This window comes from Podarcis gaigeae (assembly GCF_964106915.1).
Source record: "Podarcis gaigeae genome assembly, chromosome: 6".
In the NCBI taxonomy this organism is placed as follows: domain Eukaryota; kingdom Metazoa; phylum Chordata; class Lepidosauria; order Squamata; family Lacertidae; genus Podarcis; species Podarcis gaigeae.
Genome location: NC_139682.1, coordinates 34,184,087 through 34,199,260, shown reverse-complemented (window position 1 = coordinate 34,199,260; position 15,174 = coordinate 34,184,087). Strand labels below are relative to the sequence as shown.

Genomic DNA, 15,174 nt, shown 5'->3' with positions numbered 1-15,174 from the left:
TTCAGTGTTCATTGCTACATAAATTGAGCATCGTTCTACAGTACCAGCAATGCTAAATGAGGCAACAGTAATTATATCCTATTTCTCTGTGTAGAACACTTACATCTGAGTAGATCGCTATAGAATTGTGCTGTAATTCTCACTGAGTTCAATGGAACATACCCCTATGAAAGTAGATATGGCATGCAGTTTTAATTACTTACCATTTCTCTAGCCTCATTAGTGAGTTGGAAAGTATTGGGAAGAACTTCAATGTTAGTGGCTCGTTCCAATTTGTCACGCCGATCTGTTGAAATGTTGAATCTAACGTGGTCACCTTCCAACAGCGTCACCTTTGATTTTGTATCTTTGTCTCCAAATGGAAGTTCTTTAGGAATCACAAAGTCTACTTTTATACGTCCAGGTAATGGGTCATTCTGATCAGAGTACAAAAGAAAGGCCATATTAGAGCTTTCCTGGATTGTACAGTTTTAATACATCAACTGAGAGCTGAACAAGTTCCATCTTCCATTGTAGCACCCAAGGATGCCTCTTTCATTAATGATTTACCCAATTTGTTTCCCGTTACTGAATTTGCTCAGTGTCACAGACTATCAAAGTACTTTAAAATAAACATTTACAAATAAATTTCTGTACACAATAATGTAAGATATTTGCTACCTGATTTTTGTTGGGTACTTTTGGAATTACTTTGGTTACTGTTCCCTCAAAGTGTTCAATGCTGATATCTTCAAAAATAACAGTTCCTTGAGGCAAAAGTCTTACATCAGTTGCAACTTCTTTACCCTATAAGCAGAAAATTAAGCCAAATAGTCAACTGGTTAAGTAGTTACAAGGACCAACAATAGGTCACACAATATACAAATCTAATGGAGACATTTAAGGAAGTTCCTGCAATGTCATGCATTTACAATTTAAGTTGGAGTTAAGAAATTTGGTCTTACATTTCTGTCTTTGATTGTGAACTCCACATCATCACCAGGCTGTAAGGCTTCTAGGTCACCTTTAAATTCGCTATAGTGAAAGAATATCTCCTTTACAACATCACCTCTTTCAATGAATCCAAAGGCTTCCTAAGAAGAAAATAGGATCGTTAAGCAAAGAGATGCTATCTTGATCTATATCCACCTAGCTGGAATAAAACATTTTTTTATATTTTTTTTGGTGACTAATAGTCATTAGAAAGATCTACAGCTAAAAATGTGCATATATAAAAACTTTTTAAAGGAGTGAGTGAATTATATAAAGCCCAATCTAATGCCTGCTCTCTCAGATGCTCTCTCAGATGCAAGATCTGATGTTCAATGAGACTTCCTCCCAAGCAACCTTACATGGAAGTTCTGTCTCAAAAGTACTAGAATAAGTCTATACACCTTCTCCTCCACACCTACATGGTTCCATAACTGTACAAGTAAATTTCAGAAAGTAGTTAAGTGTTAATTTACCTTCATGGCACAAACTACTCCTTGACACCGAGCCTGTTTCTTTTTCAAAAGCATAATGTTACGAGCACTTACAGCACCAGTACTATGGGAAAAAGTAGATGAAGGTCACATAAGGAAAATATAATTCAATGACTTGTCACAATACAGCCAACTACAGAATGATTCTTAAATTCTATGAGTGACTCCAGTTGTGCTTATCTAGGGTTGCCATATTTCAAGAAGTAAAAAGTCAGACACCAAAAATTGATGTTTTTAGGGCTATCGTCTGATAGCTCCGCTGCTGCCGCCAAGCCCAGTTTGCCTGAGCATGCGTGCGTGCGTGCGCGCGCACACACACACACACACACACACAAAATTAAACCCCAAATCCAGGACATCTGCTTTAAAATGTAAATTTCCCCCCCAAAAAGGACATGTCCAGGAATTCCCAGACATAAGGAAACCCTAGTTTGTCCCACCAGAGCAGATTGGGGCGGCGGGGGAGGACTAGGAGGGATGAGTTACATGAGTTGGTGCAATACTGGGTCACCTTATATGTTTAATGAGCCAAATTCTATTCTACAAACTGGAAAGACATAAGTCTCCTTTTGCTATGACCAGGATATTTTAAGATGAAAACATCACACTGCCACAATCTCTTTACTTGAAGTACACATTCACATTTAGGTCTTAAAAAAAAAAGCAAGTTTCCTATTAGATAGCTGTACTGCAGACTATCCATTTGTCGATGAAAGAAAAAGACAAACTGACTAGCAATTTTAATAACCACTAAAAACAAAGCATCTTCAGAAACTTGATCTGAAAGGCCTTTGCAAAGTTTGCTAAGTATACTTCAACTCAAGTAGTAACACTAGTTTCTGGAAAACTTTACTACCTTAGAGCCAACATGGATGCAGTCATTACAAGGTATCTACTTACTGTTTATTTGTATCAATAATGAAGTTAATTTTATCTCCGGTTTCCAGCTGTACATTTCCTTCAACATCTTCTGGGGTATAAGTTAAGTAGAACACTTCCTGTGAATTAAAATTTGATATCATTAATATTTTGCTATGAGTAGAGAAATTTATAAAGTCCTGGTTAGTTTAAACTTCTGAGTTTCAGAACTTGGGAAGTGTGCAGAATATTTGACGTTTTATTAGCATTTTATGAAACTAAAAAATAGTCACAGTGAAGACATTAGTAAACAGTTAACTTTTCTGCTTCATTTTAACTAGCCATATAATTCTAGACTGAAGTTGTGAAAATATTTCAGAATTACAGTCAAAACATGAAGTCAGATGTTTTCTATTTCAATAAATAAGTTTTTAGCAATTTAAATTTTAACTTTTTAAAGCAAGTACAGTTTTTTCACTGTCTACTCTGGCAAGTATTTTAGTTTAAATCATATTGGAGGATCAGTCAAAAAGTTTAAGTAAATACATAAGTTTTACCCCATTACGTTCGTAGCATACACTCCCTGTTGGACTCTGACCCGGGGCAGCTGGAGACTTACTCTCTAAGTTGTGAGGAACAGCACACACAACCTACCAGTCAAAAAAAAATCCATTGCTAATTATTTCCAGAGGCAGCATTATGCATCAGACTGTTAGTTTTCTATAATACACTTGGGGATGCACTTTACAGGTAACCCACAACAGTATGCCATGCTGCAAAGCTTATATCTTACAGTACTTTTGTTAACTGTAAGAATTGTTCTTGGTTAGGTAAAACCCCAGTTTTTACGCGCTTGCCAAAACAAGTGGAAAAAATTAAATTTGAGAAAAATATTTCTATGCAACCAAGGAGAGGCATGCTACACTCAACTCTGCCCTTGTTTGTCTGACCACAGCAGATGCAAATCGCATGCATGGAAAAAGCTTATCATAGCCACTAACTTGTCCATTTATTCGCTCTTCAGGTAATGTTTCTGTTTTAATCTTCACCAGTTTAATAGCAATTGGTTTTCCAGTTCGCCGGTCAGAAGATACTTCAAATTCAACATCATCTGTAAAGCAATTGAAGTTTTATCAATGACACAGGACCAGTCTAGTAACACTTAACAGGAATAATTCGCAAGCACACCTTTACCTTTCCTCAGGCAATCTTCCCTGTCTCCAATACTACACAGCCTCAAAAGTAGTCTTAAATTTGCATTAAGCATGCAAATTTAAGACTGCTTTTGAGGCTGTGTAATATTGGAGACAGGGAGGATTGCCTGAGGATAGAACTCTCGAAAACTACAAAAAAGCCCAATGAGTTGCTTGCATGTAAATTGTTCCCCTGGATCTCAGTCAGTGGCATTTATCTTGCACGTGCATGCTAAGATCAAAATAACAATTTAAAACATGACTGTATTCTCCTCGGTCAGTGACTCTGGCTCATGAACTCAAGAGTAGGCAAAATGAGAGGCTCTTTCTGTACAGCATTCACAGCCCATTCTTCTAGTCCACTGGTTTCACAACTTTATGACACTGGAGGTATTTTCCACCACATTTCTTCATCTACCAAAACAACTCTAAGTGTTATAAAAAGCTGAAGCAAATTCTAGGGTCCCCAAAGGCATCTAGGTGGCCACTGTGAGAAGAATAATTGATTAAATATGCCTTTGGTCTGATCCAGCAGGGCTCTTGTATTTTTAGGACCATAATTACCTTGTGAGGGCACACAGATTGGGCCTCACTGTTGCTCTACCTTAAGGATACTGAATCTCTGTCCCTCTATATGTTGGATATCAACTCCCATCAGCCCCAGCCAGCTTGGCCAATGGTAATGAGTTGTGCGAATTGTAGCTCAGGCAACCTTGAGAGCCACAGGTGTTCCAGCCCTGCCAGAGAGAAACTGAGTGCATTCTAGAACACACACAACTGCCTCCTGTAGCTGCACAGTGCAATGGAAAAATTATTTATTTTACATAATTTGTATCATCATCTTCCTTTGTGAGATCAGAGCAGTGTGCACTAAAAACCAGTAGAAAACAGTAAAACTCACAGCAGCACAAGCAAGAGCACAAATGTCTGATAAAACTTTTCTATTTAAGCTATCCTCCTAAAGACAGGCAGTTAAGTGTTGCCTGAGAGACAGAATTTTAAAGGAGGTGGCCATCCCAGAAATGGCCCTCAAGGACTATCACTTTTTGAAATTGTTGAAGAGTCAGTGAGAAGGGCCTCTGTGAAAGACCTCAGCTCTTGGGCAGGATTATACAGAAGATAGTGGCCTTTATTATAGCCTGGCTCCAAACCATTTAGGGCTTTAGAAGTTAAAAACAGCACTTAACTGTACACAGGAAACAAATAGCCTGGCCATGCAGTTAGTAAATAAGGGGATCAACATGAGCCCTACATCCCACCCTGATAGCAGTCTGTAGTGGTGAGCAAACTTATCAGCCATTCTACTGAAGAACAAGTAAGAGCTTCCCAGAACACAGTATGGGAAACCAGTTTCTACTCTACTCTACTCAATATAGCTTCATCATAGAAGTATCCATATAGTTAAGCCTATCTGTCTGTCTGTCTGTCTGTCTGTCTATCTATCATTTATTTACTACATTTCTATATTACTTACTTGCATTTCTAAGCAGTATACATAAAAACAATCCACAGAAAGTGGGAAACTAAAACAAAAAATTATCATAAATTGAAACACAAGGCCTCACTTTGGCTCTCTCAACCAGTGGTTGGTTTAACTACTATTGACTAGTGTTAAGAGGTGCTAATCCTCATCACACATGTAAAGAGCCTCAGTTATGAACCCAGAGAATTCCACCAGATGAATTACCTCCCACTTTAAGCTCCTGTAGGTTGCCATTATACTGTGAACAGTGGAAGAACAGTCTAGCTTGCCGTTCTGAACACTGAATGAATCCATAGGAGGTCAGCAGTTTTTCAATAACCCCAGTTTCACGCAGTCCTGCAGAAGTACCATTGGGGTACCCGTTGTGTCCATTGTTATGGAGAAGGTTTGGATCAAAGCTCATCTGAAAGCAAAAGATAACTTGTGAAATCCTCCAAAAGCAATTCCCATCACCTTTCATACTTAAGGGAACACAGAACACATATTGTGCATTAAAGAGCATCAGATAAGCAAGCAAGTTTCTGACAGCTAAGGCACAGCTTGTGTACACTATTTGTCTAGCTGAGATCCATCAGTAACGAAACCACATTTACCTTGTAGGATTTATCTATATGCAGTTAATATAGCATTATATTTTCCCATTATATACAGAATAAAGTTAATACTTTATTCAAAATTAGTCATTAGTATAAACTTGCCTTTGCCAAAGAAGGCTACCAAGAAAGCAAAGACAAAAGCTTGCTAATCTTAAGGCAATTTCCATTAGCACCTACTCTACCCTTGTTGAACTGGAGGCCTAATATCTTATGAACTTTCATAATTCTTTGCTGTACTCCTTCAGCTTAAATGCTCCTTCTCTATCCATAAATGCATTGGTTAATGCCAGAAAACAGGGAAAACTGCCCTGCTGAATTCTCATTAATCTTCTAGAAACACATAGATATAAATATGCTTTAAAAACAATTTTGCTATCTTAAGTTAAATCAAATCCAGAGATAAGTTAGTATTAGAGTATCATTTAACTTTTGCTGTTAGAAGAATCAGTGAACATATCATGCAAGTCAAAGGGCTCAAGGCAAGAAATTGCCAAAATCATGCATTTTGAGACCATATATTTTACAGATATGTTGCAGTTTCCTGTGTATCTGTTTAAGAAAGCAAACCTAAAATTCCTGCAACTCCAAAGAGCCATTAAGTGCACGAAAGTTTCAAGTGTAAGAAGCTCTAAACACAATAGTCCAACAGCACAGTTTTAACCAAACAGATCCTTACTCATTATGCTGGTAATAATGCCATTTGCTGTCATCATTATTAATCAGAGTTGACCTACCCACCAAGGACAATGCCAGATTCTAAGCCCACATATAGCTTTTGGAGATGCATGTGGGCAATCCTCCTATGGACAATTACTTAGGAGCAAGGTCCACTGAACTCAGTGGGATTTCTGAGTATAGGATTGGGCTGAAAGAGACTTTGGTTTTTTGTCAACTAGTACAGGCACTAAGATAACATTATGAAATACAGAATAGTGGTCATTTCTCTTCTTGCAAAGAAACAAGAACAGAAACCCCTTGTACACATGCCAACCAAAAAGCACTAAGATATACTGCAACTCATTTTTTGGCAACATAAGATGCAACAACTCCCTACTTAGAAATTAATGCATCTGGAGAAGGTGCTTGCTATAAACTGTTTCCTATTACAAGTGTATCAAGTGGAATTTATATTATCTATGCCATCATTCTTTCGAAGATTTAGGAAAATAAATCTAAGTGGGCAAGATACATTCAATCAACTTATCAGAATGAATAAAATGAAGTTGCAACACATAGACACACATGACCAAGCTTTCATTAAGTTTCTGAAACAGATACAGGAAAGCACCTTTTAAGAACCCAGCAAGATTTCCAGCTGGTTCAAGTGGAATTTTATCCTTTAACCTGTTGAGGAGATTTAATATCAGTGAAGTTAGAAGTGAGAACATATACAGAGATGAGTTAACTGCAAAGGATCCCCATGCTAAGATTCCATGTTTGTCAAGTTGCCCTGACTTACAGATCTCTGATAAAGAGGGGTCCTCTTCTGTTTTTTAGACCCGGATGAAGTAGAAGATGAAGAGAAAGGTAAAGGATGAGAAGGAGGGGGAGCTGCAGGAGGGGGGAGAGGATCTGATGACACAGTATAATGGTTCTCCATCTCATACAGCTGTGATAACATAGTACACAGTATAACTAGTCAATAGTTAGCACATCTTTAAACACATCCAAGTAATTATCAAATTCCATTTCTCAAGAGAGCTGGAAGTCAAAAGCAATCAATCCAAATTTCTTTTTTAAAAATAGGATTACAGTATAAATAGTATTAGCAAGCACTATTTCTAGGTCAATTCCTCTCCAACAATGTTCTGATTTGCTCATACTACCAGAACTCTGACCAGCTCTTACACAAAAGTACTCACAAGGGAGAAGTGTCATTTGAAATAACTGAGTAATGGATTGAGCTCAGAGTTGGAACATGTTGCATGTTCTTGCACTGCAGCAAACAGTATGTCCAGATAGAATTATAATAGCATTTTATATTTTCCCATTTGAAAGGGATAGCAGAAGAACTGGCACTATTAATGAGACACAGAAAAACTGCTTGTTACATAGGTTCTAGAGTACATTCACACAGTACAATTCAAAAACTGGAATTTTACACAGATAACGCTATGTTATCTTTGTTCATTAACCCTAAGGGTTCAGGCCAAGTCTTTCTTTCCTTCTCATGATTTGGAGAAGAGAGACTAGTACCTGAATTTCAAGTAATGAGCACTTCAAAACTGGTCATTAACTAAATTTAGGACACCAGGAACACTGGCAGCAAGATAACAGCTGGTCTCAGTTCTCCTCAACCTTTATTTAATAAATTTAAGCAAACATCAACTGTATTGCACAGAGATGAACTGAAGTGAAATTGCTCCAGCAACAATTTACGGCCTCTATTCTACAGAGCATGTTGCACCAGTATTGTATTCATGAACAGTTGCTGGTTTACTGTTTACTATGTCAAATCCATAATGCAGGAAAGAAATTCCTACACTGATGTACAGTAGCAGTCATTTTCAGGGTTTTTAGGGCAATGAACAAGAAATTTTAGAAGCTTTTTTCCTGGATTATTTTCTTATTTTAAGAATATTATTTGCCTTATAAAGTATCAGAATATTAGTCCATCTAGTTCAGTGCTAATGATCAGCAGCTGCTGAATGTTATTTAAAACAAGGTCTTACAACAAAGCCCTGTTGAAAGGGCTTTTTAACTGAAACTGCCAGGGATTGAGCCTGGAACCTTGTATATGGGAAAGTATGTGCTCTACCACTGTGTTATGGCCCTTTTCTGGGCTCCACTTATAATTCCATTTCAGCAGCCCTCAATTATTTTGAAATACGATCTTGAGGCTTGAGAATTTTGCCTAATTATGCTTTATGGCATCACAACTACTTTTCCATTTCATTATTGAGTAATAAACAAGTCTTTAGAGGATTGAAGAGAGCCCCTTCCCCAGCATTTAACTATGCTAGACAAGAGAACAAACACATTGTCTCTCAAGGACATAAACTTTTAAACTTAGTAGTTCGCTGCCAATCTTACAGGCTTTTGGGGAGAACCCCTGAACAATTTCCATGCTAGTAAAGGCTGAGGATGGACATGTTTCAACTAGCTAGCTATCAACCGTATTCCAGATAGACGTGGAGTTGTCACAGACAAGAAAATTTGGCAGATGTATACTCTGCTCATTTTCAAAAAGGCTCAAATTTTGAATCGGCTGCCTTTGGCCATTTGAAGGAAGCTTTAGATCTCTCTGTTTTGGGGTTTTCCAGAGAAATAACAAAAGAAACCCAAAATTATCTAAGTATTAGGGCAGTTTTGATTTTAAACAGCTGGAGAGGTAACCAATTGCCCTGAAACAGGAACTAGGCCTGGTACAATGACCAATGAAAAGAATGGTTGGGAATGAGGGGTGAGTGTGAAATGATTTTCAAACTGAAACTCTCAAATTAAGAGTGTTTTAGCCTGCTCACTGCACTTTGGCAGGGTTATAGGATGCTTTGTTTAATAAGAGGTTCCAAAATGAGCAGACGTTTCTGCTAGTAATCTGCAAACTGGCCACATTTTATTTTTTTCTTTGCTCAAAGGAGGTTGTTGCATCACACCATCTGAGCTAGCTTGGCTTTACCCTTAAGAATATTGCTAGTATGGCAAAAGAACTTACTGATTGGCCATAAGGTGATAAATTCAGTCCGACTGGAGATGCATTGCCCAGGTTGGCACTAACGTATGCAGTAGGGGGAGAAGACGGCATGGAAAATTCAACAAATTCTTTCCAGGTGCTTGCCATATTTTTACGCCTGTTTCAACTTAATTTTATAATGCTGCATATAACAAAATCAAACAAGACAACCTTGTCAATGTATATCTGCCACTTATCCAGTGTCATAAAAAGCTGCCATTCTGGCAGCCTCCTAACATATTAAGACAAGAAGGGATTGATGTGCTAGTTAAGGAAGCATTTAATAGCTTTATTTTACCTCAAGAGGGGTTCTGAAATGGAGAGCAGAAGCTGGATGCTAACTGAACTCATGGTTACTATTAATTCAGCTGTCCTTATAGCAGACAATTAACATTTAAACCTATCAGCTTATGAAATGGAGACTCACTGACCGATACTAGTAATTGGGAGAAGGATATGGAGAAAGTTTGAGATCCAGACTTATAGCATTAGAGTAAACTGATTTCAAAAGGGAGAAACTGGAAAATAGTAGCAGAAAGCTTAATGAAATAGCTACAATGATAAGATTGCATTCCACAGTTAGCTCAGCAAATATAACCAAATGGCAATACTGATGAACTTGAATCATTTAAACACATAAGCACCACAGCCAGATGTTAGCTCTGCTTTTGATATTCTGACCAAATGAAGGTAGTCAGGATTTAAATAAAAGCATTATTTAAACTCATGTCAAACAGTAGTTTTAATTCCAGTATCTATTACTGTTTTAACGAGTACATGCACCAACCTCGCAGTGATATTCTAATATTGCACTTTCAGTAGTATTCGCGAATTCTTCGTTTCAGCACACGTTTCAAAGTTTGAAGATTGCTATTGTTAAAAAAAAGAGATAGCAAGAGACAAGTGATCTATCAAGCTAATAAGGAATAACTGGTGCTGTACTGGGCAGTTTCAGCACAGCACTGAAGAAAACAAAGACTACTAGCAGCGTTGGGACGTGCTCTTTTGAAGCTGTTGAGTAGGCACAAACTTCTTGTTTCAGATCAAGTGTTGTGTCTTCAGTGTAAATTTTACTCTTCTTTGGTCTTGTTTTGTTGTTACGATGTGATGTGTTCCTTTCCTGATCTGAACTTGAAGCAGCAGTTTCAGGTGGTAAATTCTGTTCTGTTACACTTCATACTGGAGAGAAAACAAACAAATAAGAAGTCTATTATGCCACAACTTTTAGACATTTTGGACACTTAACAGATGTGATCCCAACCTTCTGAGCAGATCTTTCTCACAACTCCAAAGTTTTACTAATGCTTGAAAAAAGCTTCTACCTTTTTACTAAGCTCAAATCCTAAATTGCACTGAACATAACATCTGGTTAGAATCTCAGAAATTACTAGTAAATTCTAATGCTTATATACTAATCAGGCCTTCTTAACCAGTTTCAATACGTTTATAAGCATGTATTTGAGTCATAAACATTTTCACAACTAGAATATAAACTCCTGTTGCTTCAGGAACAGAGATCAGAGACAAACACGAATCGCCACAGATATGCAAAAGCAGAAATATGTCTATTTCTTTCCTAAATGAACTTTTACTTGCTTTCTAGGAAAGCAGTATGGTAATCTAAAAATGTTGATATTATCATGCTCTAACGTAAAAGTACAATAATTTGTAATATTTAAAGCTATTATATAATATCAACAACAAGCATAACTGCGCAGGTAGCACAAAGATTTGCCGTAAACTGCTTGTCCAAACCAATCCCTGCAGTTTATCTGGGCCAATACCAAAGGACACTGCTAAAAGATTTAAGAGTTGAAACATGCAAGTATATTTTTGTTTTAATTTGTTTTTCATCCTGAGCCTGCCAGTTATAGCAGAAGACAAATGCAAAAGTTATATTTTAAGTTGTGTATTTGAATTTGTTTCCAAACCCAATGCACTAGGAAGAAACAGTACATTACACACACACACACACACCTGCCTGGGTGCTAAGAACCTCAGGTGTACACCTTCTCTCGGTTCCATCAACATGGTTGGCGGAGACACAAGAGGGCCTTTTCTGTGCCTGCTCCCATATTATGGGATTCCCACCCAAGAGAAGTTAAACTGGCTTCCTCTTCTGCTGGCAGGCCAGGACCTTCCTATTCAAACAGGACTTTGAAAACTAAGGTGCAGACAATACTGACCACTGGGCCACTGCCATGGCAAACTGTATTTTACTGCTGGTCTTAATGAGTGTGTTTTTTTAAAACCAAACCACACAATTTTAAATTGGTTTTTAAACAAATACAATAAACATTAAACATTTATCCAGCAGTAATCTATTAGTGTTTGTTTCATTCATTGTCTCTAGACATATGTTTTGGTGTATTTTAACTATGGTTTTTAACTAGCTTTTATTACTTTGTCTTTTATAATACACTAATAATAAATAATCAACAGCATCTATGTAATGTATTTTCTCATTAATGAAGGGGCTACATATTTCTTTTCCTATATGATAGTCAGGATGCAGTAACGGATAGATAAATCTGGCCCTAGTGATAATTTTTTTCCAGCATCCAAACTTCACTGGACATGGAATGCAGAATGAAGCTGTGCAACAGCTGAGCCAGCTAACATAAAGGGAAGGAGAGTGAAAAGGGATTGTGATCTTGAGAGGGGAATGAGCAGGAAGAGCTAGAGAACATGAGTAAATAGTTGTTTAAAAAAACCAAAAACCCCACATCTTTATTTTTATACTTCTGTAGTCTTTCCTAACCCACAATGTTTTGGGGAAAGATAACATATCATGGAGGAAAGACAACATCTCTTGAATAGTAAGTGTTTCCACATATTATTGTTGCTGTACAGTTAGCACAGTTAAAAACAGACCAAGAAACTTAGTAAGGCAAAAGAGGAACATCCCAAATCTCTCCTAGCCAATCAAAGTAGGAAGGTCAGCATGCAGGATAAGAAAATTGAACATTTTTGTAAGAATAGAACCAGGTTAGCTTAGCTGGTGTAATCTAGAATGCTGTTATGCTGTACTACTAAGCACATCATTGAAATTAAATTCAACTAAAACCAAGTTATTACTTCAATATAAGCATGCTTAAGAGTGCCCATTCCACTGAATGTAGTCTTAATTCCTATGCATATTTTACACAGAACTTCCAAGCTTAGAAGGGCTTGCTTCTAAATCAGTTTAAACCTAACTATTCCCTGTACTTGGTGGCAAAATATGTTATCCTCCCATGTTGTGAAGCATTGGACTGTAGTTCAGTGAAATCAGTAGTGTGCATGTCTGTGCTTTAAATTCTTTACTTTTCAGCTCAGCTGCTATAAATACTCCTCCCAATGGCAAACACCCAGTGCAGCTGCCAAGCCTCCAATGCAGCAGACTCTGGGATAACACATAAATCCACAAAGGATTAGCTCAAGTTAGGCACAGTAAAAAGCAAGTTCAATTGTATTCCCCCCTTATGACTTAAGTGATCTTTGTTTTTTTTGTACTTTGTTGACATGAGTCAGGTTTTCTGTACATTGTCTACACAGCTGATGTAAGCTGTGGCAGCCATATTTAGATTGCAACACTAACAAGGCATTGCTACATGTTTCCAGAGACATCTACCAAAGAGTTTTGTCTTTGAAAACATTGTTTGGTATCCGCTAAATATAATATTGGTAATCAAGATCAGAAGAATCCACATGCAATTAAGAGATAGCAGTAATTAAAGGAAATTATACAGGAGGCTGAATGCAATCCAAAACATAATTTTTGAGTGCAAATCCTATTGAATAGACATGTATGGGTTTCAGCTGTAACCATGCATATATACTTAGGATAAAGGACCACCAAATTTAGTGGGTTTACTCCCAAGAGAGAGAGAGAGAGAGAGAGAGAGAGTGTGTGTGTGTGTGTGTGTGTGTGTGTATACACACACACACACACACACACACACATGGTTACACACACACAGGAGTGCACTGCAATTCAATATCGCTTTTATGAATTCAGTATTGTTATATACCCCTTTCCCACTGAGTAAATAAGCAAATAGTCATCGTTTGGAGACAAAGTCACCAGCAAATCAAAGGCATCAATATAATTAAGAAGGCTTTATTCTTAAAGGGGGCTTACGGATCAGACTACACCCATATTTAATGCTTATAACCTAAAGGGCGAATATGTTGGTTAGGTAGTATGTAATAATAATTGAAGAAAGCCTCAAAATATTGCTCTGAGATCTGAATGCGCGATTACAATGCCTTTATAGTTTTATATTGCAGCAAATGAATTGAATTGCCTAGTTGTAGGGTTAGCACTCAAAACGGATTTCTGATGCCCGCAGAGCGGTGCCAGACAATCGTCTGTTTCCTCAGCTTCGTTACCGCTGCCCACATGAGCGAAAGGAGTTACGGGTGGCCATTCCACCCTGTGCCGCAGCATCACATTAAAGAAAGCCACAGCACATGGCACTGAGGCAGCAAGATGGTGGCTCCTACTACTGAGGGGCGATCTAACGCTTGCGGGGCGGGGGTCCGCATCCGAAAAGGAAAGGATGCGGAAACCCAAAGCCCCAGCCCTGCTGCGCCTGGGGGCGAGCCAAGGCCGGAATCCAGCCCTGGGCGCCCCTCCGGCCGGTTACACCGACGGGCACGTTCTTCCCCTCAGGCGCCTGGGGCGTGTCCACTATCTGCCCCTCTCTCGAGGCTGGGGCGCGGTGGGGGTAGAGCGAGGGAGAGAAGGAAAATGGCGACCGCTCCCCCTCACACAAAGGAAGATTGACCTCCTCTTCCCCTCCCCGCACCCGCACGCTGCATGCCGGGAGAGGTAGTTCCCGTCTCCCACTTCGCTCCGCCGAAAACGAGGTGCCAGGACTCCACCCCCCAGAAGGCCCAGTGGCCGCGCAGCTTACAGGAGCCGCGCCGGGAGTTGGAGTGCTTTCCATCGCCGCGGCCGCCCAGAGCACCGCGCCCCTGAACTCCAAGCCCCAGCGGCCCCTGCGAGGGAAGGCCAGTCGCGCGGTGCACATTGGGAGCCGTAGTGATGTCGGGGTTCGGGCCAACCAGTCCGCTCCCTTTCCCTCCCTCTCTTTAGGCCCCTGCCTGGAGACAAACGGAAGCTGGGGAGAGAAGAGAGCGAGGGAGCCCGCTCGGCCCAGCAAGGTTCCCTTTCTCTCGCTTCTCCTTCCCTTCCCGCCCCCCCCCGCCTCTTTGCGCCCGTCTGTCAAACGAGCAGGGCACACGGCGGGTGGGGGAGGGGTTCCCCCCGCGCTAGACCGTTGGTCCCTGGGACAGAGTGACAGGCGACATTCCAAGCCCCCTCGGCTCTCCCTGCCCGCCACTGTCAAGGTCGCGCCGGGCGGGCAGAGGAGGCTGCCGGCCTCCCGGCAGCGACAACCCCACTTACCCCAACAGCTCAGCGCCCCCGCTCCAGCGCCGCCATGAGCAGCACGGCACAGCACGTAGGAATAAATCCCGGCTTCTCGCGAGACTCGCGGGCAGAGAGGAGGGCGGTTCCGCGCGTGCGCAGCAAGGCCGGGCGGGGGGGTGGAAGCGGGAGCTCGGGCTCTAAGGGAGGCTTCGGGATAAGTAGCCGCGCAAAAGCGCATGCGCGCCTTTGCTCTCTGTTTACTTATTGGCCGCCTTTCAGGGCAGCCGCTGCTTAAAGGGACGCCGGGCGGTATTGAGATGCACGAATTGCATCTTTATTGCAAAATGTGAAAAGATGGGTGTGTGTGTAAAAAAGGTCATGAGAACCATGAGCCCGGCAAACGGAAGGCACCTAATCAAACCAGCACAATGACACAATAACATTGCAAACCCTCCGCGGAAGGATGTGAAATGTCCAGTTGTTTTGCAGCAGGAACGGAAAACCTGTGACCCTCCAGATGTTGCTGGACTGGACTCCCAATTCCCATCA

General features: G+C 40.1%; 1 protein-coding gene across 20 annotated transcripts in view; it reads right to left on the bottom strand.

Moving 5' to 3' along the window:
* CSDE1 (cold shock domain containing E1) overlaps positions 1 to 14,861 on the bottom strand; it is a 28,326-nt gene extending 13,465 nt beyond the window's left edge. Inside the window, exons 1-12 of one of the 20 annotated variants that reach the window (XM_083746002.1) lie at positions 14,662 to 14,861; positions 10,054 to 10,445; positions 9,249 to 9,408; positions 7,053 to 7,202; positions 5,202 to 5,400; positions 3,323 to 3,432; positions 2,879 to 2,971; positions 2,364 to 2,461; positions 1,446 to 1,527; positions 945 to 1,073; positions 661 to 786; positions 204 to 416 (exon numbers count right to left, since the gene is read on the bottom strand). In XM_083746002.1, coding sequence (XP_083602128.1) covers positions 204 to 416; positions 661 to 786; positions 945 to 1,073; positions 1,446 to 1,527; positions 2,364 to 2,461; positions 2,879 to 2,971; positions 3,323 to 3,432; positions 5,202 to 5,400; positions 7,053 to 7,202; positions 9,249 to 9,374 — 1,326 coding nt within the window. In that variant the 5' untranslated portion in view covers positions 9,375 to 9,408; positions 10,054 to 10,445; positions 14,662 to 14,861. Of the gene's footprint in view, positions 1 to 203; positions 417 to 660; positions 787 to 944; positions 1,074 to 1,445; positions 1,528 to 2,363; positions 2,462 to 2,878; positions 2,972 to 3,322; positions 3,433 to 5,201; positions 5,401 to 7,052; positions 7,203 to 9,248; positions 9,409 to 10,053; positions 10,446 to 14,167; positions 14,425 to 14,661 lie in introns of those variants that run through there. The other 19 variants (XM_083746005.1, XM_083746015.1, XM_083746017.1 and 16 more) reach the window with 19 other exon arrangements.
* Between the last annotated feature and the right edge of the window lie 313 nt (positions 14,862 to 15,174).